General features: G+C 38.0%; 1 protein-coding gene across 8 annotated transcripts in view; it reads right to left on the bottom strand.

Annotated features, from left to right (window-relative positions):
- Window positions 1–1,597: 1,597 nt before the first annotated feature.
- The window catches only part of LRRC49 (leucine rich repeat containing 49), a 153,918-nt gene continuing 131,364 nt past the window's right edge, over window positions 1,598–24,151 (bottom strand). For all 8 annotated transcript variants that reach the window (XM_063716698.1, XM_054532831.2, XM_009249983.4 and 5 more), the window contains 2 exons: window positions 14,406–14,559; window positions 1,598–2,286 (listed from right to left, as the gene is read on the bottom strand). In XM_063716698.1, coding sequence (XP_063572768.1) covers window positions 2,083–2,286; window positions 14,406–14,559 — 358 coding nt within the window. In that variant the 3' untranslated portion in view covers window positions 1,598–2,082. The remainder of the gene's footprint in view (window positions 2,287–14,405; window positions 14,560–24,151) is intronic.

The following is a 24,151-nucleotide window of genomic DNA, read 5'->3' as shown; positions in this document are numbered from 1 at the left end:
CTCTTAAGCAGCAGGGATGGGAGGGTTAGGGGAGGAGAGACAATGTAGGAAGCTGGATTACTAAATAGCCAGGCCATTCATCTGCAAAGCCTAGAGTGGGAACAGTTACCCAGACTCCCGAAGAGTCACAAGTTCTTACATCTTTCCAATCTGCTAGAAGTCCACAGACAATATACTCTTGGTTCTCCTCTCAACATCACCTTCAAGCCGGGATCTCATTTCTATACCAAACAAGATATAAGCCCAGGAGAGATAAGTGTTTACTAGCCAGATGAGAAATGGTCCAATGTTTCAGTTTGGAGAGGCTAAAGGATCAGAAAGCAATGCTAATAGCTCCACTGTCCTAGGGCACCAACCCTATTGTTCAACCTACAGCCAAAAGAGTAATAATTAAAGCTCAATGTATTGGGTGTTTGCTGTGTGCCAGGCATGATGAGAAATGCTTTACATGCATTGTTTCTTTTGATCCTCATGACTATCTTACGAAGTGTGTGCTATCAGGAGGAAACTGAGGTTACACACTAGTAAGCTGATGGCCTAAGTGCCAAGATGAAAAAACCAGGACAGGCCAGGCACGGTGGCTCACACCTGTAATCCCAGCACTTTGGGAGGCTGAGGTGGGCAGATCACGAGGTCAGAAGATTGAGACCATCCTGGCTAACATGGTGAAACCCCGTCTCTACTAAAAATACAAAAAATTAGCCGGGCATGATGGCGGGCGCCTGTAGACCCAACTACTTGGGAGGCTGAGGCAGGAGAATGGCGTGAACCCGGGAAGCAGAGCTTGCAGTGAGCCGAGATTGCGCCACTGCGCTCCAGCCTGGGTGACAGAGCAAGACTCTGTCTCAAAAAAAAAAAAAAAGAAAAAGAAAAAACCAGGACAGCCTTTTAAGGCTATGATCAGAAAAATGGTAACCTGTTAAAGTTAAGCACGCCTTTTGGGAGAAGAGTAATCAAGAGATGTTAAGGATGTGGGTCTTTCTCAGAACCGCAATAGCAGCTTACCTAGCTTCCTTCCAGGTGTCTCTGCATGTCTCTGCTGTCGCACATCTTCTAGTCCTGTTTTCCCATTTCCTGGTGGTCCTGCTGACATAATAGCTGCTAGGTAAAATCTAAGCAAACTGAAGAATTCCTATTTACTGACTAAGATTGTTTTTCTGAAGTGGCATCATCTCTAGCTATGGTAATAGACTCCTACTACCCTCCTCACCAGCATGAATTTGATCTTCAAATGAAATTTTAAAAATTAGAACTCTTCACTCATGCATCCCTAATACTTCTGAGACACAGGTACACATGCATGTCTATTAAAAGAGCATCTGAGAGCTAACAATGGAAGGAAACACCTTTCAGAGAAGCAGATTTACTGATTTGTAACAGCATTTTATAGTCACTCAGGATCTCCTAAGACAAAACATTTTCTTCCTATCCCAGTTTTGACTCATGTTCATATTCTCTGCCCATAGTGATTCCCAGGGCCTCCTGTGGTTCCCTGAGAATGCATCCCTAGAAAAATGGGGCATCCTCCATATAGGTTAATAGCAGGAACCGTACCTAACTAGAGGAACATACAATAAATATGACAATTCTGACTGAATTAAGGAGGCAAACATACTTTATTTTGACTAATTTGTTAGTAAGTTTATTCTTCACTCATAAAAAGAACATATTTTTGGCTTTGAAATCATGACATAAAATAAAAAGGGAAATAACTGAAAATTACTAGCTAAAAGTAGGTAGATGCAGCTCATGCTGAATCATCAGCAAATACTATGTGCTTTGGGCTATAGCAGGGCACCAATCAAAGCAAGAACCAAGGATGCAGTGCTACGCCATCTCTGAAAACTGCTTAGTTCCCAAAGGTTGTTTGGTCATCACATACAGGAAATTAATCCTTCTTTTCTCCTGCTTTCCTTCTTTCCTTCTTCACTTTTAGCTATGAGAACAGTGGGCAATAATGCTTTAATACTAGTCTTTCTAGTTTATAGTATAGTGTTGTTGTTGTTTTAACATGTATAACCTGCATATTTTCAACCTTCAAAAAATAAAACTGCCAAAATCAACTGTAACTAAAGGCCATTTTTATTTTTGGTCTGTTATCTGCTGTAGGCAGAGCTTCATATAGGAATTTTTATTGCGAATTTCTATGACTGCATCCCTAACAAGCTCAATGAACATCTGTGGCCAAAGCTTCTGCAAAGCCTCATTTTTCATGTTGATTTCTGTGGCTTCCTTCACAAGGTCTTCTATATATGTTTTACAGAATTTCTTCTTTTCCTTTATTTCCTGTTAAAAAAAAGAAAGTTTTACATTAAATCATAACTAATCCAAAAGTCAAAGCAACAATTAGCTGAACCACAGAAAACTGAAATAATTTATTCTGACCCCCTATTCCTCCCCCATCTACTCCTCAGAGCAGGAATTCTTTCCAAGTCACTGCTGACAGAGTTCTGCTTGAGTAAAGATAACAACAAGGGCCTCAGTACTTCTCAGTCTACTCCTACCTCTGTTGGACAGCTCTGCTAGAAAATGTGTTTCTTTACTGGAATTGTTGAATCATAACTACTATTTCTCCTATCTCAGTTCAGGTCATTTAGCTCACACAAGTCAGCTGAATGCAGACTCAGATTCCTGTGGTAAATGTATCAGGATACAGATAGTGACAATTTCAATTGGTATGATATTAGTTAATATCTATGTAATACTTTAAGTACCTATACTCTGAATTTACCCTCTATTATGGGAAAGCATAAAATGGTACACTATACTGACTTACGCAGCCTTGACCATTTGGAGAAAGTTGGGGGGAAGTGTAGAAGGAGGAAGAGTAAACATATAGAAACCTGGGACCCAGGACATTGCCTTCTAAAGAAATAGGTCTCCCACTCAACTTCTGGGTCTGGCAGTGTGCAAATGAAAAACCCGGTCCTAAACACAACAGAGGAATTTTGGAGCCAGAGGATATTTGAATATTGTGCCCCAATTTCATCACAGAGACTAAAACAAAGTGATTTTGTTTAATGCAAGAATTTAACATTTATTTTGGCTATTGATACTTCTGGAGAGTATCAAGGCATAATCATGGAAGGTATAATATATATGGAAGAATCAATGTAACACATCAGATAATCAGAATTACAAGGGAAGTAATGCACATCAATGAAGAAGGAAAGTAATAAATATCAATGAGACAATACATTTAACTACTAGAAAAAGGATCCATTTAAATCTCCAACTCAAGTCAAAACACCAAAATAATTTCAAGATAAATTAAATGAGCTAAATTTAAAATACCATAGGCCAGGCATGGTAGCTCACATCTGTAATCCCAGCACTTTGGGAGGCCAAGGCAGGAGGATCGCTTAAGGCCAAGAACTCAAGACCAGCCTAGGCAACATAGCGAGACCCCATCTCTACAGAAAAACAAGAATAAAAAATTTAGCCAGGTGTAATAGCACATGCCTGTAGTTCCAGGTACTTGGGAGGCTGAGGTGGGAGAATCGTTTGAGCCCAGGAGTTCAAGGCTACAGTTTAAGCTATGATCATGCCATTGCACTCCAGCCTGAGTAACAGAGTGAGACCTTGTTTCTAAAAAAAAAAAAAAAAAAAAAAAAAATTCGTCCCGGTGCAGTGGCTCACATCTGTAATCCCAGCACTTTGGGAGGCCGAGGCGGGTGGATCACTTGAGGTCAGGAGTTCGAGACTAGCCTGGCCAGCATGGTGAAACCCCGTCTCTACTAAAAATATAAAAATTAGCCAGGGTTGTGGTACATGCCTGTAGTCCCAGCTACACGGGAGGCTGAGGCAGGAGAACTGCTTGAACCCAGGAGGCGGAGGTTGCAGTGAGCTGAGGTCGTGCCACTGCACCCCAGCCTGGGTGACAGAGCAAGACTCTGTCTCAAAAAACAAAACAAAACAAACAAACAAACGAAATCCTAAAAATCACAGATATTGTCATTAAAATTATACCTACGAAGATTTCTAGGAAGTCCTAGCCAGAACGGTCAGGCAAGAGAAAGAAATTAAAAAGCATCTAAATAGGAAAAGAAGTCAAACTATCTCTCTTTGCTGACAATATGATTTCTATACCTAGAAAATCCTAAAGACTCTGCCAAAAGGCTCTCAAATTGAAACAATTTTAGTAAAACTTCAGGATATAAAATCAATGTACAAAATTCAGTAGCGTTTCTACACACCAACAACATCCAGGCTGAGAGTGAAATCAAGAACACAATCCCACTTACAATAGCCACAAAGAAAATGAAATACCTAGGAATACAGCTAAGAAGGTGAAAGACCTCTACAAGGAGAACTACAAAATACTGCTGAAAGAACTCAGAGATGACACAGGTAAATGGAAAAACATTCCCTGCTGATGGATTGGAAGAATCAATATCATAAAAATGGCCATATTGCCCAAAGCAATTTACAGTTCAATGCTATTCATATCAAATTCCCAATGTCACTCTTCACAGAATTAGAAAAAAAATTCTAAAATTCATATGGAACCAAAAAAGAGCCTGAATAGCCAAAGCAATCCTAAGCAAAAAGAACAAAGCCAGAGGCATTACGCTATCTGACTTCAAACTATACTATAAAGCCACAGTAACCAAAACAGCTTGGTACTGGTAAAAAACAGACACATAGACCAATGGAACAGAATAGAAAACTCAGAAATAAAGCTGCACACCAAAAACCATCTGATCTTCAACAAGGCTGACAAAAACAAGCAACGGGGAAAGGACTCCCTATTCCATAAACGGTGCTGAGATAACTGGCTAGCCATATGCAGAAGATTGAAGCTGGACCTTTCCTATCTTTCACCATATACAAACATTAACTCAAAAGGGATTAATAATTTAAATGTAAGACCTCAAACTATAAAAATTCTGGAAGACTCTTCTTGATATTGGCCTTGACAAAGAATTTTTGGCTAAGTCCCCAAAAGCAATTGCAACAAAAACAAAAATAGACAAATGGGACTTAATTAAACTAAAGAGCTTTTGCACAGCAAAAGAAACTATCAACAGAGCAAACAGACAATCACAGAATTGGAGAAGATATTTGCAAACTATGTATCTGACAAAGGCTTAATATCCAGAATCTATAGGGAACTTAAATCATCAAGCAAAAACCAAATAACCCCAGTAAAAAATGGGCAAAGGACATGAACAGATACTTCTCAAAGGAAGACATACAAGTGGCCAACAAGGATATGAAAAAGTGCTCAGCATCACTAGTCATCAGAGAAATGCAAATCAAAACCACAGTGAGATACCATCTCACACCAGTTAGAATGGCTATTACTAAAAAGTGAAAAAACAACAGATGCTGGTGAGGCTGTGGAGAAAAAGGAACTCTCATACACTGCTGGTGGGAATATAATTAAATTAGTCCAGCCACTGTGGAAAGCAGTCTGGCGATTTCTTAAATAATTTAAAACAGAGCTACCATTTGGCCCAACAATCCCATTACTGGGTATATACTCCAAAGAAAATAAATCATTCTACCAAAAAGATACATGCACTCGTATGTTCATTGCTACACTATTCACAACAGCAAAGACATAGAACCAGCCCAGGTGCCCATCAATGGTAGATTGGATAAAGAAAATATAGTATATATACACGATGGAATACTAACTACATAGCCATAACAAAGAGTGAAATGCTGTCCTTTGCAGCAACATAGATGGAACTGGAGGCCATAATCTTAAGCAAATTAATGCAGAAACAGAAAACCAAATGCTGCATATTCTCACTTACAAGTGGGAGCTAAGCACTGAGCACACATGGAAGATGGGAGCAACATAAATATGGGAACAACATAGAGGGTGGTAGGGGTGTGGGTTAAACAACTACCTGTCTGGTACTGTGCTCATTACTAGAGTGACAGGATCCAAACTCCAAACCCCAGCATTACATAATACTCTCATGTAACAAATCTGCACTCTACCCCATATCTAAAAGGTGAAATATTTAAAAATAAAATAAAATAAAAAGATTCATAATAAGAAAAAATGCTTAAATCATAATGCTATGTGAAAAAAACAAAATTTTTTGATAGGGTTTGGGTTATACGAATGTATGATTTGTCAAAACTCAGCAATTGTACACCTAAGATTTACATTTCAGTATATAAGTTTTACCTCTAAATGGAAAAATTTACAAAGAAAAATACTCTGTAAAATACTGAATCCCAATTAATGAAATGCACACTGAATTATTTAGGCAGAAGCATACTAATGTCTGCAATGACTGTGAAATGAATTTAAAAAATACCAAGGTAGACTGATGGATGGATAGACACATAGATATGTGATAAAGTAAGCACACTGTATGGTACGATGCTAATAGTTGAGTGTAGGTTTTGGATGTATGGATGTTTATTGTAAAATTCTTTGAACTTTGCTGTATGTTTGAAATTTTTATTAAAAAGTTAGAAAAGAATGCATAAAAACTACTGAAGTCTCATTAAGATTGTTTCTGAGTTCTTGGCTCATGCCTACAATCCCAGCACTCTGGGAGGCTGAGGTGGACAGATCACGAGGTCTGGAGATCGAGACCATCCTGGTCAACATGGTGAAGCCCCGTCTCTACTAAAAAAACACAAAAAAATTAGCCAGGTGTGTGGTGGGCGTCTGTAGTCCCAGCTACTCGAGAGACTGAGGCAGGAAATGGCATGAACCTGGGAGGCGGAGCTTGCAGTGAGCCAAGATCACGCCACTGCACTTCAGCCTGGGTGACAGAGGGAGACTCCGTCTCAAAAAAAAAAAAAAAAAAAAAAAAAAAAGGTTGTTTCTGAGTTCTGAGAACATTAGTATGTTTTCCTCCTTTTTAATATTTTTCTTCTGTTTCCCAATGCTTATGATTTTTTAAATTAATTTAACTTTATTTTTTGGAGACAGGGTCTCACTCTGCTGCCCAGGCTAGAGGGCAGTGGCATGATCTCCGCTCACTGCAACCTCTGCCTCCCAGGCTCAAACGACCCTCCCACCTCACCTTCTCGAGCAGTTGTGACCACAGGTGTGCACTACCACACCCAGCTAATTTTTTTATTTTTTGTGAAGATGTGGCTTTGCCATGTTGTCTAGGCTGGTCTCAAACTCTTGAACTCAAGCAATCCACCCACCTCAGCCTCCCAAAGAGCTGGGATTACAGGCATAAGCCACCACACCTGGCCCAAATGCTTATGATGCTTAAAACAAAATATGTTTTAAATTCCTGATTAATTAATGTAAGTTAACAATAAGTCCAAACTGCACTAACTTTCCTTAACAGAGGCATATTTTAAGAATTTTCTTATGACATATAAGGCATCTCTAAGCAATCACTCACCATTCACGGGTCAAAATGCTGATTTGATATGGTCATGTACTAAAACAATAGGTCATAGATTGACCAGTCATAAAAGTATGTACAGATTTTGATGTGTGATAAGCAACAAATGGTTCCCCAGTCATAAAAGTATGTACAGATTTTGATGTGTGATAAGCAACAAATGGTTCCAGCTGGCCTCTTCTCTGAAGAACTTCTCTCACTCTGAAATACTATAGTCTGAACCTTAGCCACCTATACTAAGTTAGCTTGTTGATGAGAACAGAATGTAGCTGCTCCCTTTTAGCACTCAGTAAATCTGGACTACATAGGAACTCCTACAAAGAAGGACAAGTGTGAGTCACTAGAGATCAGCAACTAAAATGAGCAATATTTTACAAGCAATGATTTACAAGTAGAAAGCATAGAGCATATTTAGTGAATGCTTCTTTTACAGATTTCCAAATTGCTTAAAATAGGATTTTGAATTTAAAAAGACAAAATTCTATTATTAAGATTGGAAGATTTTTTATAATAATTTAGGGATAACAAAAATTAAAACAAATGATATATTTTGTTAAATCATTTATGTATTATACAAATGAAAATAAATTCTTCATAACTGGCACAGTATAATTTACAGTGCTTTAAAATTTTCTGCTGTAGTTACTTCCACTGTTTCTCTAGGAACATGTTGATACAGAACTGTATCTGCTATAATAATCCTTAATTTAGTAACTGTGTTTGAAAGCATTTTTACTTCATCATTTCTCCTCTCCTCCAAGCCAACTATTCTGCATCTCCTTACAATATGCCCTATAAGTCATCAGGTGTCTGCCAGGACGACTCACTCTGCTTGTCCAGGATGATCCCATTGAAAGCACGTTAGAGACACCTCTCTTGCCCTGACCTGTCAAGGAGTTGTTGCTCCTTGAGTAATGCTTTTTCCATTCCCAAATGCTTTCATATACTCATCTCTTTTTGTCTCACAATATCCCTGTGGGATTCATAAAGCAAGTATTTTACAAGTTCAATTCTGATGAGATAAACTGTATACAATATTGTTTACATTATTTCATTAAACTAGAATTTTGTTGTTATGAAGATGGTTTGGGAAAAAGAAGGTCAACAGTGGGGTTTGTTATAGAGTAATTTTAACTATAATGGTACTTGTATTAGGATTTAATCCATATCTCCATTTTATAAATGGAAAACAAGGTCTATAGAGATTGAGAGATCTGCTCAGGATTAAGCATCTTCTATTAATACTTCCATAGAGAAAACTCTCTAATCTAGTCCTTGCAGAACTTACAGTCTAGTTGGGAGATGGCCTGCACATATAAAAAGTCAACTAAAAACATAAAACAGTAGATACATGCTGGGTAAAACGTTCAGCCAGCAAATTACAAACAGTGTTCAGAAAAGAGAAAGCCCTTTGCACTGGGGTGGTCAAGAAAACTTGAGAGAGCACCATGATATACTGTGAATGTGTCCAAGGTCAGAATTAGGACTCCATTCTAGAGGCGGCTCAGTCAATAACTCAACGTGACCCTCAGTAACTCATCTGAGTTTCCAGTTTTCCTCATCTAAGAATAAGATTAGATTCTTTAAAGTCCCTTTCAGCACTCTGATTCTATGTCCATCTTAAATCTTTTTTAGATGAGTCAGGAGAATAGATGGACAACTACCAAGCAACAGAGTTATGACATGTATAATGAAAGGGTCTGCTTAACCTGATTTGTGAAGAACTTACCTCAATTAATTTTCTCAACAACTCAGGATGTACGGAAGAGAGACTGAGCACTTTGTGCTGCAGTGATTTAAGTATTTTTCAAGATGTAAGGAGCATGGTATAAGTGAAGGAATGCTGGGCTGTGAGTCGAGAGAGTGATTAAGGGACTTCAGCAAGGTCTTTCAAGTACTCAGAAGTAGAATCAGGCACTCAAATCCACATCTCCTGATTGTTAGATTAGTGTTTCTTTCCAAATATTTTGGGGCTTCAGATTCCTTCTTTCCTCTTTAAAATTTCTCAAAGCAGGAGTCAACATTCCCTGTCTTTACTTCCTTATAGCTTAATTATTGCTCAAATCACTTTAATCAAGACTCTGCTTACATGACTGCACTGAAGCTATCTGTTTTTAAAAATATGCATGCCTGTAGTTTCAGCTACTTGGAAGGACAAGGTAGGAGGATTTCTTGAGCCCAGGAGTTCAGGGACAGACTGGGCAACATAGAGAAAAAAAAAAAAAAACACACACACACAATCACCTTGAATGACTGTCCAATTTACCAAAACATTTTCCTTTATAGTTTGTGCATCTACGGTGTTAAAAAATCATAGCCAACCCAATCAAGATCATAAAGATTTTCTCTTCTTATTAAAATAAAAACTTGAAACTTTTGCTTTTAATACTTGGGTTTTTATTTGGTCTGGAGTTAATTTTTTGTTGCATGGTGCAAAGAAGGGGTTCAATATGCTTTTCTGATTGAAGATCCCATTTCCTCAGTATCATTTATCCCATTAGACTATCTTTTTACAACCACCCTGTTTTAATTGATAGGTATTTATAATATGCCTTAATATCTAATAGTGCTAGCCTTCTTCTCATTGTTCTTTTTCGGAGTTTTTGTAGCTAATTATGTTTATTTTTCCATATGTACTATAGTATCAACTTGTCAAAAAGCCTCAACAAAAAAGTTTTTGGTATTTTCATTGGGATTATATGAAATTTTTAAGTTAAAGAAAATTGACAAAGTTTGCTTGAAATTCTTCTTATCTAAAACATGGCATGTTTTTCCATTTGTATAAATCTTTTGTATGCTTCACTAATGTTTGAAAAGTTTTTTTATAGATCCTGTATATTTATTATTAGGTTATTATAAGATACATTATCTTTCTGTGTTGCTACTGTGAGTTAGGTTTTTCCTTATATCTTCTTTCTGCTTGTTATATGTAATATGGAAGCTGTTGACTTCTGCTATATTACTGAATTTTCTTATAGCTTTTTATGATTTCTAAATTAATATTCTTGGGATTTCCAGGTATTCAATAATATTATCTGCAAATATAAGTTTACTTCCTTCTTTTCAAATGACCATTGATTTCCTTCTCTTGTTTCATTGCATTATCTGTATTGAGAAAAATATAATGGTGATATTAGGCATCCTTGTCTTGTTACTTACTTCAGTGATGCACTGGTGTTCTAGTCCTGTGTAACAAATTACCTCAAACTTGGCAGCTTAAAACAATGTGCATCTATCAGCTCAGTTTCCATTTATCAGGAATCCAGGCACGGCTTAGCTGGGTGTTCTGCTCAGGACTTCATAAAACTGAAATGAAGGTGTTGCCTAGGTTGTGTTTATTTCTGAAGCCCAGAGTCCTCTTCGAAGCCTAAGTGGTTGTTGGCAGAATTCAGTTCCTTGCAGCTGTGGGAATGAAGTCCCTGTTTTCTTGTTGGCTGTTGGTCTGGGGCTGTTCTCAGGTCCTAAAAGCTTCTTGCAGTTCCCTGCCATGTGGGCCTCTCAAAACATGGTGGCTTATTTCTTCAAGGCCAACAGAAAAATCTTTCAGGGAAAGCTTGAATCCTTTTTTTTTTTTTTTTGAGATGGAGTCTTGCTTTGTTGCCCAGGCTGGAGCTCAGTGGCGCAATCTCGGCTCACTGCAAGCTCCACCTCCCAGGTTCACGCCATTCTCCTGCCTCGGCCTCCCAAGTAGCTGGGTCTACAGGCACCCGCCACCACGCCCGGTTAATTTTTTTGTATTTTTAGTAGAGACGGGGTTTCACCGTGTTAGCCAGGATGGTCTTGATCTCCTAACCTCATGATCCGCCTGCCTTGGCCTCCCAAAGTGCTGGGATTACAGGCGTGAGCCACCGCGCCCAGCCGCTTGAATCCTCTTTTAAAAGACTTGCCAGATTAAGTTAGACTTACGCAGGATGATCTCCCTCTTCATTAACTCAAAGTCAACTGATTAGGGATATTAATCATGTCTGCAAAACCCCTTTACCCTTGCCATATTCCACTGGTTAAAGGCAAGACACAGGTTTTACCTACACCCATGGGACGGGATTATATAAGGTATGGATACCGGGGTGTGGGGATCACAGAGGCCACCTTAGTTAGAATTCTGCCTACTACTAAAGCTAATGTTTCCAGAGTTTTCCCATCAAGCATAACACTATCCAATTTCCATTTATCCTATTTATTGAGTTACAAAATTAAGAATAGGTATGGAATTGTGTGAAATTTCTTTTCAATGTCTATAGAAATAATCATGATTTTTCACATTAGATCTATTAATTCACTAATATTGAATCTTTCCTGCCTTTCTAGGATAAACTACACTTGGCTATAATGTTTGTTATTCATTTAATGTTCTGCTGTATTCTGGCTGACAATATTTTTAAAAGGGTTTTGCACCAATATTTTTAAATATATGGTTTGGCTTTTCTTTTCCTACGCAATGCTGGCATTTTTGGAATCAATGTTAGGCTGTCTGTATTGAAAACACGGAAGAGTTTTCCTTCTTTTTCAATACTCTCAAACAATTTTAAAATCATTAGAATTCTCTGTTTCTTAAAAAGTTGGTAGATTTTACTGTGAAATCCTTGGTTTGAATGCAGCTTTTTGATATTTTACTAAATTTCTTTAATGAAATTGGCATGTTTAGATTTACTAAATACAGTTGGCCCTCCATATCTGTGGGTTCTGCATCTGTGGATTCAACCAATTGCAGATTGAAAACATTTTTTTAAAACACATCTGTACAGACTTTTCTTGTCATTATTCCCTAAACAATACAGTATAACAACTATTTACATGGCATTTGCATTGTAGTATTATAAGTAATCTAGAAATGATTTAAAGTATATGGGAGGATGTGCATAGGCTACATGCAAATACTATGTTACTACATCATTTTTTATCAGGGACTTGAGCATCTGTGCATTTTGGTATCTGCAGGAGTTCCTGAAACCAATCCCCCATAGATACCAAACACAACTTTATACATATTAATTTTTTCACTCATAGAACCAGCTGTATTCAGGAAGAGGAGACATAATCCTGCCACCTTGGCTTTCATTTTCTTCTTTTGGCAACACTAGGAAACCCCTATTGGCCAAAGGATTATGTTCAATCTCTTTCACATTGTTCTCTTACTATCTTTCTGGTCTCATCTTTTAATACTGTCTACCTCAATCTCTGAACTTCCACAGCAATGACCTGCTTATAGTTCCTGGCCCTCTCCTTACATGTTTTATACTTCTATGCCTTATTTGCACTGTGCTATTTGCCAGAACTGCCTCTTTCCCCTTTTCAATATAGCTATATTTTATCTTTTAAGACTCATATCGGGCATCATTTTTTCTAAAACCCTCCTTTGATCTGGGTTAGTTATCTCTCTATGCTCTTGATAAACTGATTGATACTTATCCGTATATATGTCTATCTCCTCCATTAGAATGTGAGATCCATGAGGGCAAGGACAGTGTCTTTTTATAGACCTAGTATATTACACAGTGTGTTGTGTATGACAGGTGTTCAATACATGATTTTTGAATGAATGAAAGTATGAATGTAGAGAGTGCTAAGATGAAAAAGGTAGTTGACTTCAAGTATTTGAAGCATTTTCATAAGGAACAGACTTGTTCTTTTTACTATGTAAGGTGGTACTAGGATCACTTAAGTGAAGGTTATTAAGAGGCAGATTTAAGCTTAATATCAGTAAGAATTTCTTCACATTTAGAGTTGTTCTGTGATAGACAACAATGTCATGAAACATTGACCTTTCACACTAGAAGAACTTAAAGTAGAACATCTTGTTGGATACTATTAAAAATAGTCTTGCATTGAGTTTTCAAGTAATTTTCAAGCTGTAATGCTTAGAGCCCTGTGGGTTCCAAAGAGACATTTCAGGATTGGGGGTGGGGAAGGAAAGGAAAGGAAAAGGAAAAGAAGACCCAATCAAATGAAACTCTGAATTTCCTACTTTTCCTCTATAACAACAGCAGCTCTGCTGTTTTGCTTTCTTCTGATACACTGGGTTTTCAGCTATAATACGGTGGTTTGAATAAAGAGGTCCAAACCTGTTAAAAACATCTGAAAATCACTTGACTAGCCATTTTACTTCTACAGTATACACACTTCCCCCTGCCACACACACACTTCTAAATGTTATATCTATATATCTAGAGATATGTATGTAGATATTGAAAGATATCTATTATATATCAATTGTATAACCTGTGTGAGGGGATCTATAGATATACTTATATCTGGATATAGATGTATCACCTCATACAGCACCTTGCACATGAGTCATAGGTGCTCAGTAAATGTGTTTTCTCTTTCTTGTTCTTTTGCCCCTTTGTTCCCTCAAAATCTCTTGAAGGATCGCAACGTCGTATTGTTATGTAGATAAGTTGTTTCTTCAGCTTTCCTATGAGCTCCATCAAGGTAAATACTACATAGTTTTCTTCTTTGTAGTTCCTGCAGCACTACAACATTGTATTCCCCTATACAAAACACTCTGAACCGTCTGACCACATAAAACATAAAGGTTTAGTTACCATTTTCTTGGCTAAGTAGCTATATTAGGAATAGAACAGTTGAAATTATATGATTAAGTAATCATAAGAAAATAGTGTAGAATGAAAGATATGAATTAAAACATCCATGGTCCCAGTAAGGAGAACAAAAACGGAGGTCCTGCTGTGTTCTCTGATGGTCTGGCATGATGTGGCTAAGTACCTACAGCAAGCCTATAACCTATTTCTTACATAGATCGGGACCTTTGGTCCTGCTTTGGACTAGATTTTTGCTACAGATTTATGGTACAGATTTCTTTTGAGCATTTTTTTTTTTCTGCTGAAATAACGATACTGAAACCCTGGGTTCTTCTGCATCTCAGGGCTCTATTTCTCCCTAATTGCCTGGGTACCTACTGTCCCTGGCTTTGTAATATAAGGTTGACAAATATTCCAGAACAAAAAAGTTATCTTAACTAAGGGTAAAATGTACAACCCCCAAATTCCAAGCCATGTGGGATATATCCTGGCATTAGATCGCAAAGATTAACAGTAATTTTACCTCTAGCTTTTCATTATAAAAGTCTCTTGTAGTGTAATTTAATGTAGCACGATTTGTGTTTTCTCCTACAAGTCTTTTGCTGTCATTATTTTCTTCATTGATAATACCAGGTTTTTTTCCTTTGGATTCTAGCAGATACCGAAATTGCTTTTTCCTGTAGAAAGACAGTAAAGAGATTTAGAGAGTTACTTATCAGACTTACTAAAACATGTCTATTTTTTGTTGACTTTAGAGGGGAACATATACTTTTTTGAACATATATTTTAATCAGTTTGAGTTTATGATTTATTTGAGTTCAGTTTGGTACCCCAAACTTTCTACTAATTAAGCTATTCAGCCCCAATTATTTTTTCCATAACTACCAATCATCAATGAAAATATGTCTCAAACATTTATAAAATGAAAAAACTCTCCTTTAATAAAAATCAACACAAAAATTAATCACAGAGCACAAAACAACCCAAAAAGATATAGTAGGTCAAACTTTCAAAGTCTTTATGTTCCATAAAACATGCTAATTACCACTTATAAATCACACAAATGGTTAATAATTCCATTATGCAGCTTGGTAATATTACTTATAGCTAGAAAATGGAATGGGATCTTGGCTTAAGTTTAGGCAAAACCAAAATAACCCAAAAACCAAAAACCTCCAATTGTGAGCATATCACGGCAAGATTCTAGTAGGAGGTTAAATACTGAAACAAGAAGCCTCATTTGATTATGAAGAGGAACATACACAGTGCTCATAGTATCACTTACAGAGCCATCAGCCATGATTCATCCTCCATGAAGGTGGATTTTTGGTTTTCACCACTTAGCATGTCTCAAAATGATACTACTACTTTACTGTGAACTGTGTACTGAAGATTGAGGGCAGAAGAGGAATATAACTTTTTTAAAAATTTATTTTTCTCTGATCTAAAAGTATAACACAATAATTTCAGAGATTTTAGGAAGTACAAATTTGAAAAGTATAAGAAATGGATAAAAACCACCTATAAGTTTTCATAAATTAATAATGTTCATATTTGAAAAGGTGACCTACAGAATGGGAGAACATTTTTGCTATCTATCCATCTGACAAAGGGCTTATCTAGAATCTACAAAGAACTTAAACAAATTTACAAGAAAAAAACAAACAACCCCACCAAAAAGTGGGCAAAGGATATAACAAACACTTCTTAAAAGAAGACATTTATGCAGCCAACAGACATATGAAAAAATGCTCATCATCACTGGTCATTAGAGAAATGCAAATCAAAACCACAATGAGATACCATCTCACGCCAGTTAGAATGGCGATCATTAAAAAGTCAGGAAACAACAGATGCTGGAGAGGATGTGGAGGAATAGGAGTTCTTTTACACTGTTGGTGGGAGTGTAAATTAGTTCAACCATTGTGGAAGACAGTGTGGTGATTCTTTGAAGGCCTGGAACCAGAAATACGATTTGACCCAGCAATTCCATTAGTGGGTATATACCCAAAAGAATACAAATCATTCTATTATAACATATACATGTATGTTTATTGCAGGGCTATTCACAATAACAAAGACATGGAATCAACCCAAATGTCCATCAGTGATAGACTGGATAAAGAAAATGTGGAATATATATACCATGGAATACTAAGCAGCCATAAAAAAGGATGAATTCATGTTCTTTGCAGGGACATGAATGAAGCTGGAAACCATCATTCTCAGCAAACTATCACAAGAACAGAAAACCAAACACCGCATGTTCTCACTCACAAGTGGGAGTTGAACAATGAGAACACATGGACACAGGGAGGGGAACATCACACACCAAGGCCTGTCAGGGGGTGGAGCGCTAGGGGAGGGATACCATTAGGAGAAATACCTAATGTAGGTGACGGGTTGATGGGTGGAGCAAATCACCATGGCACGTGTATACCTATGTAACAAAACTGCACATTCTGCACATGTACCCCAGAACTTCAAGTATAAAAAAAATTAAATCTTTAAAAAATAATAATAATAATGTTCACATTTGACATATTTTGTTGCAAACTTCTATAAATTTTTGTAAAAAATTAAGATTGTACTAAACATACAACTTTGTATACTGTTTTCACTTAATGGTTCCATATAAATTTTAAAGTAGTTTTTTTTCTAATTCTGTGAAGAATGTCAATGGTAGTTTAATGGAAGTAGCATTGAATCTACAAATTACTTTGGGCAGTATGGCCATTTTCATGATATTTTCTGTATCATTAAAAATTATAATTTTAATACCTGAATAAAAATCAATTGTGATATATATCACGATTTACTTAATTGGTTCCTCTTACAGGATAGTTACATAGTATAATTTTCTCACCTTTGTAAAGAAAAAAATGAATAACATATAGATCTTTATTTCTATTTATTTTATTTTAAGCTGCAGGATTCCTGTGCAGGATGTGCAGCTTTGTTACACAGGGAAACATTTATCATGGTGGTTTGCTGCACCTATCAACCCATCACTAGGTATTAAGTCCCACATGCATTAGCTATTTATCCTGATGCTCTCCCTCCTCCTGCCCCCTGGTAGGCCCCAGTGTGTATTGTTCCCCTCCCTGTGACCATATGTTCTCATTGTTCACCTCCCACTTATAAGTGAGAATATGTGGTGTTTGGTTGTCTGTTCCTGTGCTAGTCTGCTGAGGCTAATGGCTTCCATCTCCAACCATGTCCTTGCAAAGGACATGACCTCATTTCGTTTTATGATTGCATAGTATTCCATAGCAGATATATACCACAATTTCTTTATCCACTCTATCACTGATGGGCATTTGGGTTGATTCCATGTCTTTGTTATTGTGAATAGTTCTGCAATAAACATACATGTACATGTTATAATAGAATGATTTATATTCCTTTGGGTATATACCCACTAATGGAATTGCTGGGTCAAATCGTATTTCTGGTTCCAGATCTTCGAAGAATCACCACACTGTCTTTCACAATGGTTGAACTAACTTACATTCCCACCAACAGTGTAAAAGCATTCCTATTTCTCCACATCCTCTCCAGCATCTGTTGTTTCTTGATTTTTTAATAATCACCATTCTGAATGGCATGAGATAGTATTTCACTGTGGTTTGATTTGCATTTCTCTAATAATCAGTGATGTTGACCTTTTTTTTCACATGTTTGTTGGCCACATAAATGTCTTCTTTTGAGAAGTGTCTGCTCATGTCCTTTGCCCACTTTTTGATGGGGTTTGTTTTTTTCTTGTAAATTTGTTTAAGTTCCTTGTAGATTCTGGATATTAGGCCTTTGTCAGATGGGTAGCTTGCAAAAATTTTCTCCCATTCTGTAGGTTGCCTTGTTTGCTCTGATGATAGTTTCTTTTGCTGTGCAGAAGCTCTTTAGTTTGTTTAGATCCCATTTGTCAATTTTTGCTTTGTGGCAATTACTTTTGATGTTTTCGTCATGAAATCTTTGCTCGTGCCTATGCCCTGAATGGTACTGCCTAGATTTTCTTCTAGGGCTTTTATAGTTTTGGGTTTTACATTTAAGTCTTTAATCCATCTTGAGATAATTTTTGTGTAAGGTGTAAGGAAGGGGTCCAGTTTCAATTTTCTGCATATGGCTAGCCGGTTTTCCCAGTACTATTTATTAAATAGGGAATCCCTTCCCCATTGCTTGTTTTTGTCAAGTTTGTTGAAGATCAGATGGTTGTAGATGTGTGGTCTTATTTCTGAGATTTCTATTCTGTTCCACTGGTGTATGTGTCTGTTTTGGTACCAGTACCATGCTGTTTTGGTTACTGTAGCCTTGTAGTATAGTTTGAAGTCAGGTAGCTTGATGCCTCCAGCTTTGTTCTTTTGCTTAGGATTGTCTTGGCTGTATGGGCTCTTTTTTGGTTCCATATAAATTTTAAAGTATTTTTTTTTTCTAATTCTGTGAAGAATGTCAATGGTAGTTTAATGGAAGTAGCATTGAATCTACAAATTACTTTGGGCAGTATGGCCATTTTCATGATATTGATTCTTCTTATCCATGAGCATGGAATGTTTTTCTATTTGTTTGTGTCCTCTATGATTTCCTTCAGCAGTGGTTTGTAGTTCTTCTTGAAGATAGAACAAGCAGTTCTCCTTGAAGAGGTCCTTCACTTCCCTTGTTAGCTGTATTCCCAGGTATTTTATTCTCTTTGTAGCAATTGTGAATGGGAGTCCATTCATGATTTGGGTCTTTGCTCGTCTAATATTGGTGTGTAGGAATGCTTGTAATTTTTGCACATTGATTTTGTATCCTGAGACTTTGCTGAAAAGTTGCTTATCAGCTTAAAAAGCTTTTGGGCTGAGACAATGGGGTTTTCTAGATATAGGATCATGTCATCTGCAAACAGAGACAGTTTGACTTCTTCTCTTCCTTTTTGAATACACTTTATTTCTTTCTCTTGCCTGATTGCCCTGGCCAGAACTTCCAATACTATGTTGAATAGGAGTAGTGAGAGAGGGCATCCTTATCTTGTGCTGGTTTTCAAGGAGAATAGTTCCAGCTTTTGACCATTCAGTATGATATTGGCTATGGGTTTATCATAAATGACTCCTATTATTTTGAGGTACATTCCATCAACGTTTATTAAAAGTTTTTAACATGAAGGGATGTCAAATTTTATTAATGGCCTTTTCTGCATCTATTGAGATAATCATGTGGTTTTGGTCTTTAGTTCTGTTTATGTGATGAATTACGTTTATTGATTTGCCTATGTTGAACCAACCTTGCATCCCGGGGATGAAGCCAAAGTGATGGTGTTGAATAAGCTTTTTGATGTGATGCTTGATTTGGTTTGCCAGTATTTGATTGAAGATTTTTGTATTAAAGTTCATCAGGGATATTGGCCTGAAGTTTTCTATTTTGTTGTACCTCTGCCAGGTTTTGGTATCAGGATGATAATGGCCTCATAAAATGAGATAGGGAGAAGTCCCTCCTTTTCAGTTGTTTGGAATAGTTTTGGAAGAAATAGTACAGAATAGAAGGAGCCAAGAGGGCTGAATAGGAACAGCTGCAGTCTGCAGCTCCCAGCTAGACCAACACAGAAGGCGGTGATTTCTGCATTTCCAACTGAAGTACCCAGTTCATCTCATTGGGACTGGTTAGGCAGGGGTCCAATCCACAGAGGGTGAGCAGAAGCAGGGTGGGGCACCACTTCACCTGGGAAGTGCAAGGAGCCAGGGATCTCCCTCCCCAAGCTAAGGGAAGCTGTGAGGGACTGTGCTACCCAGCTGGGTTACTACACTTTTCCCATGAATTTGCAATCTGCTGATCAGGAGATTCCCTCATGTGCCTACATCACCAGGGTCCTGAGTTTCAAGCACAAAACTGGGCAGCTGTTTGGGAAGACATTGAACTAGCTACAGGAGTATTTTTTTATACCCCAGTGGTGCCTGGAACCCCAGTGAGACAGAACCGTTCACTCCCCTGGAAAGCAGTCTGAAGCCAGGAAGCCAAGTGGTCTCACTCAGTGGGTCCCACTCCCACAGAGTCCAGCAAGCTAAGAACCACTGGCTTGAAATTCTCACTGCCAGCACAGTAGGCTGAAGTTGACCTGGGATGATCGAGCTTGGTGGGGGGAGGGGTGTCCACCATTACCGAGGTTTTAGTAGGCAGTTTTCCCCTGACAGTGCTAAGAAGGCTGGGAAGTCTGGGCTGGGCATGGCAAAGTGACTCTGGCCAGACTGCTTCTCTAGATTCCTCCTTACTGGGCAGGGCATCTCTGAAGGAAAGGTAACAGCCCCATTTAGGGGCTTACAGACAAAATCCCCATCTTCCTGGGACAGAGCACCTGGGGAAGGGGTGGCTATGGGCACAGCTTCAGTGGATTTAATCATTCCTGCCTGCCAGCTCTGAAGACAGCAGCTGATCCTGACAAGAGGGATTCTCCCAGCACAGTGCACGAGCTCTGCTAAGGGACAGACTGCCTCCTCAAGTGGGTCCCTGACCCCTGTGCCTCCTGAATGGGAGAAACCTCCCAACAGGGGCCAACAGACACCTCATACAGAAGAGCGCTGGCTGGCATCAGGCCAATGCCCCTCTGGGACGAAGCTTCCAGAGGAAGGAGCAGGCAGCAATCTTTGCTGTTCTGCAGCTTCCACTGGTGATACCCAGGTGAACAGGGTCTGGAGTGGACCTCCAGCAAACTGCAGCAGACCTGCAGAAAAGGGGCCTGACTGTTAGAAGAAAAACTAACAAACAGAAAGCAACAACATCAACATAAAGGATCCCCACACAAAAACCCCATCCAAAGGTCATTAGCCTCAAAGATTAAAGGTAGATAAACCCACAAAGATGAGGAAACACCTGCTCAAAAATGCTGACAATTCCCAAAATCAGAATGCCTCTTCTCCAAATGATTGCAACTCCTCCCCAGCAATGGCACAAATCTGGACAGAGAATGAGATTGACAAATTGACAGAAGTAGGCTTCAGAAGATGGGTAATAACAAACTCTTCTGAGCTAAAGGAGCATGGTCTAACCCAATGTTCTTGATAAAAGGTTACAGGAATTGCTAACTAGAATAACCAGTTTAGAGAGGAACATAAATGACCTGATGGAACTGAAAAACACAGCACGAGAACTTCATGAAGCATATATAAGTATCAATAGCTGAATCAATCAAGCAGAAGAAAGGATATCAGAGATTGAAGATCAACTTACTGAAATAAGGCATGAAGACAAGATTAGAGAAAAAAGAATGAAAAGGAATGAACAAAGCCTCCAAGAAATATGTGACTACATGAAAAGACCAAACCTACGATTGATTGGTGTATCTGAAAGTGAAGGAGTGAATGGAACCAAGTTGGAAAACACAGTTCAGAATATTATCCAGGAGAACTTCCCCAACCTAGCAAGACAGGCCAACATTGAAATTCAGGAAATACAGAGAACAGCACTAAGATACTCCTCGAGAAGAGCAACCCCAAGACACATAATTATCAGATTCTCCAAGGTTGAAACAAAGGAAAAAATGTTAAGGGCAGCCAGAGAGAAAGGTCAGGTTACCCACAAAGGGAAGCCCGTCAGACTAACAGTGGATCTCTCTGCAGAAACCCTGAAAGCCAGAAGGGAGTAGGGGCCTATATTCAACATTCTTAAAGAAAATAATTTTCAACCCAGAATTTCATATCCAGCCAAACTAAGCTTCATAAGTGAAGGAGAAATAAAATTACAGACAAGCAAATGCTAAGGGATTTTGTCACCACCAGGCCTGCCTTACAAGAGCGCCTAAAGAAAGCACTAAATATGGAAAGCAAAAATTGGTACCAGCCACTGCAAAAACATACCAAAATATAAAGACCAAAGACACTATGTAGAAACTGCATCATCTAATGTACAAAATAACCAGCTAGTATCATGATGAATCAAATTCACACATAATAATATTAATCTTAAATGTAAATGGGCTAAATGCCCCAATTAAAATAATCAGACTAGCAAATCGGATAAAGGGTTAAGACCCATTGGTGTGCTGTATTCAAGAGACCCATCTCACATGCAAAGACACATATAGACTCAAAATAAAGGGATGGGGAAATATTTACCAAGCAAATGGAAACCAAAAAAAGCAAGGGTTGCAATCTCAGTCTGTGATAAAACAGACTTTAAATCAACACAGGTCAAAAAAGACAGAGAAGGGCATTACATAACGGTAAAGGGATCAATGCAACAAGAAGAGCTAACTATCCTAAATATATATGCGTCTAATATGGGAGCACCCAGATTCATAAAACAACTTCTTAGAGACCTACAAAGGGACTTAGACTCCCACACAGTAACAGTGGGAGACTTTAACAGCCCACTGTCAATATTAGACAGATCAACGAGACAGAAAATTAACAAGGATATTCAGGATTTGAACTCAGCTCTGGACCAAGCGAACCTAATAGACATCCACAGAATTCTCCACCCCAAATCAACAGAATATACATTCTTCTCAGTGCCACATAGCATGAATTCTAAAATTGACGACATAACTGGAAGCAAAACACTCCTCAGCAAATGCAAAAGAACAGAAACCATAACAGTCTCTCACACCACAACGCAATCAAATTAGAACTCAGGATTAAGAAACTCACTCCAAACTACATGGAAATTGAACAATCTGCTCCTGAATGACTACTGGGAAAATAGTACACAACTACATGGAAATTGAACAATCTGCTCCTGAATGACTACTCGGTAAATAATGAAATTAAGGCAGAAATAAAGAAGTTCTTTAAAACCAATGAGAACAAACAGATATATACCAGAATCTCTGGGACACAGCTAAAGCAATGTTAAGAGGGAAATTTATAGCACTAAATGCCCCAAAACAGAAAGCTGGAAAGATATAAAATCGACACCCTAACGTTACAATTAAAAGAGCTAGAGAAACAAGAGCAAAGAAATTCTAAAACTAGCAGAAGACAAGAAATAACAAAGATCAGAGCAGAACTGAAGGAGATGGAGACACGAAAAAACCTTCAAAAAAATCAGTGAGTCCAGGAGCTGGTTTTTTGAAAAGATTAACAAAGTAGATGGACTGCTAGCCAGACTAATAAAGAAGAAAAGAGAGAGGAATCAAATAGACACAATAAAAAATGATAAAGGGGAGCTCACCACTGATCCCACAGAAATACAAACTACCATCAGAGAATACTATAAACACTTCTACGCCAATAAACTAGAAAACTTAGAAGAAACTGATAAATTCCTGGACACATACACCCTCCCAAGACTAAACCAGGAAGAAGTCGAATCTCTGAATAGACCAATAACAACTTCTGAAATTGAGGCAGTAATTAATAGTGTACCAACCAAAAAAGCCCAGATCCAGATGGATTTACAGCTGAATTCTACTAGAGCTACAAAGAGGAGCCAGTAGCATTCCTTCTGAAACTATTCCAAACAACAGAAAAAGAGGGACTCCTCCCTAACTCATTTTATGAAGCCAGCATCATCCTGATACTGAAACCTGGCAGAGACACAACAAAAAAAGAAAATTTCAGGCCAATATCAATGATGAACATTGATACAAAAATCCTCAATATAATACTGGCCAAGTGAATCTAGCAGGACATCAAGAAGCTTATCCAGCACGATCAAGTTGGCTTTATCCCTGGGATACAAGGCTGGTTCAACATACACAAATCAATAAACGTAATCCATCACATAAACAAAACCAATGACAAAAACCACATGATTATCTCAACAGATGCAGAAAACGCCTTCAATAAAATTAAACATCTCTTCGTGCCAAAAACTCTCAATAAATTGGTTATTGATGGAACATATCTATCTCAAAATAATAAGAGCTATTTTTGACAAACCCATAGCTAGTATTATACTGAATGGGAAAAAGCTGGAAGCATTCCCTTTGATAACTGTAACGAGACAAGGATGCCCTCTCTCACCACTGCTATTCAACATAGTATTGGAAGTTCTGGCCAGGGCAATCAGGCAAGAGAAAGAAATAAAGCGTATTCAAATAGGAAGAGAGGAAATCAAATTGTTTCTGTTTGCAGATGACATGATTGTATATTTAGAAAACCCCATTGTCTCAGCCCAAAAACTCCTTAAGCTGATAAGCAACTTTTCAGCAAAGTCTCAGGATACAAAATCTATGTGCAAAAATCACAAGCACTCCTATACACCAACAACAGACAAGCACAGAGCCAAATCATGAGTGAACAACCATTCACAATTGCTACAAAGAGAATAAAATACCTAGGAATCCAACTTACAAGGGATGTG

Source organism: Pongo abelii, chromosome 16, assembly GCF_028885655.2.
Source record: "Pongo abelii isolate AG06213 chromosome 16, NHGRI_mPonAbe1-v2.0_pri, whole genome shotgun sequence".
In the NCBI taxonomy this organism is placed as follows: domain Eukaryota; kingdom Metazoa; phylum Chordata; class Mammalia; order Primates; family Hominidae; genus Pongo; species Pongo abelii.
Note: the sequence above shows the minus strand (reverse complement) of the source record. Positions and strands in the feature narration are given on the sequence as shown.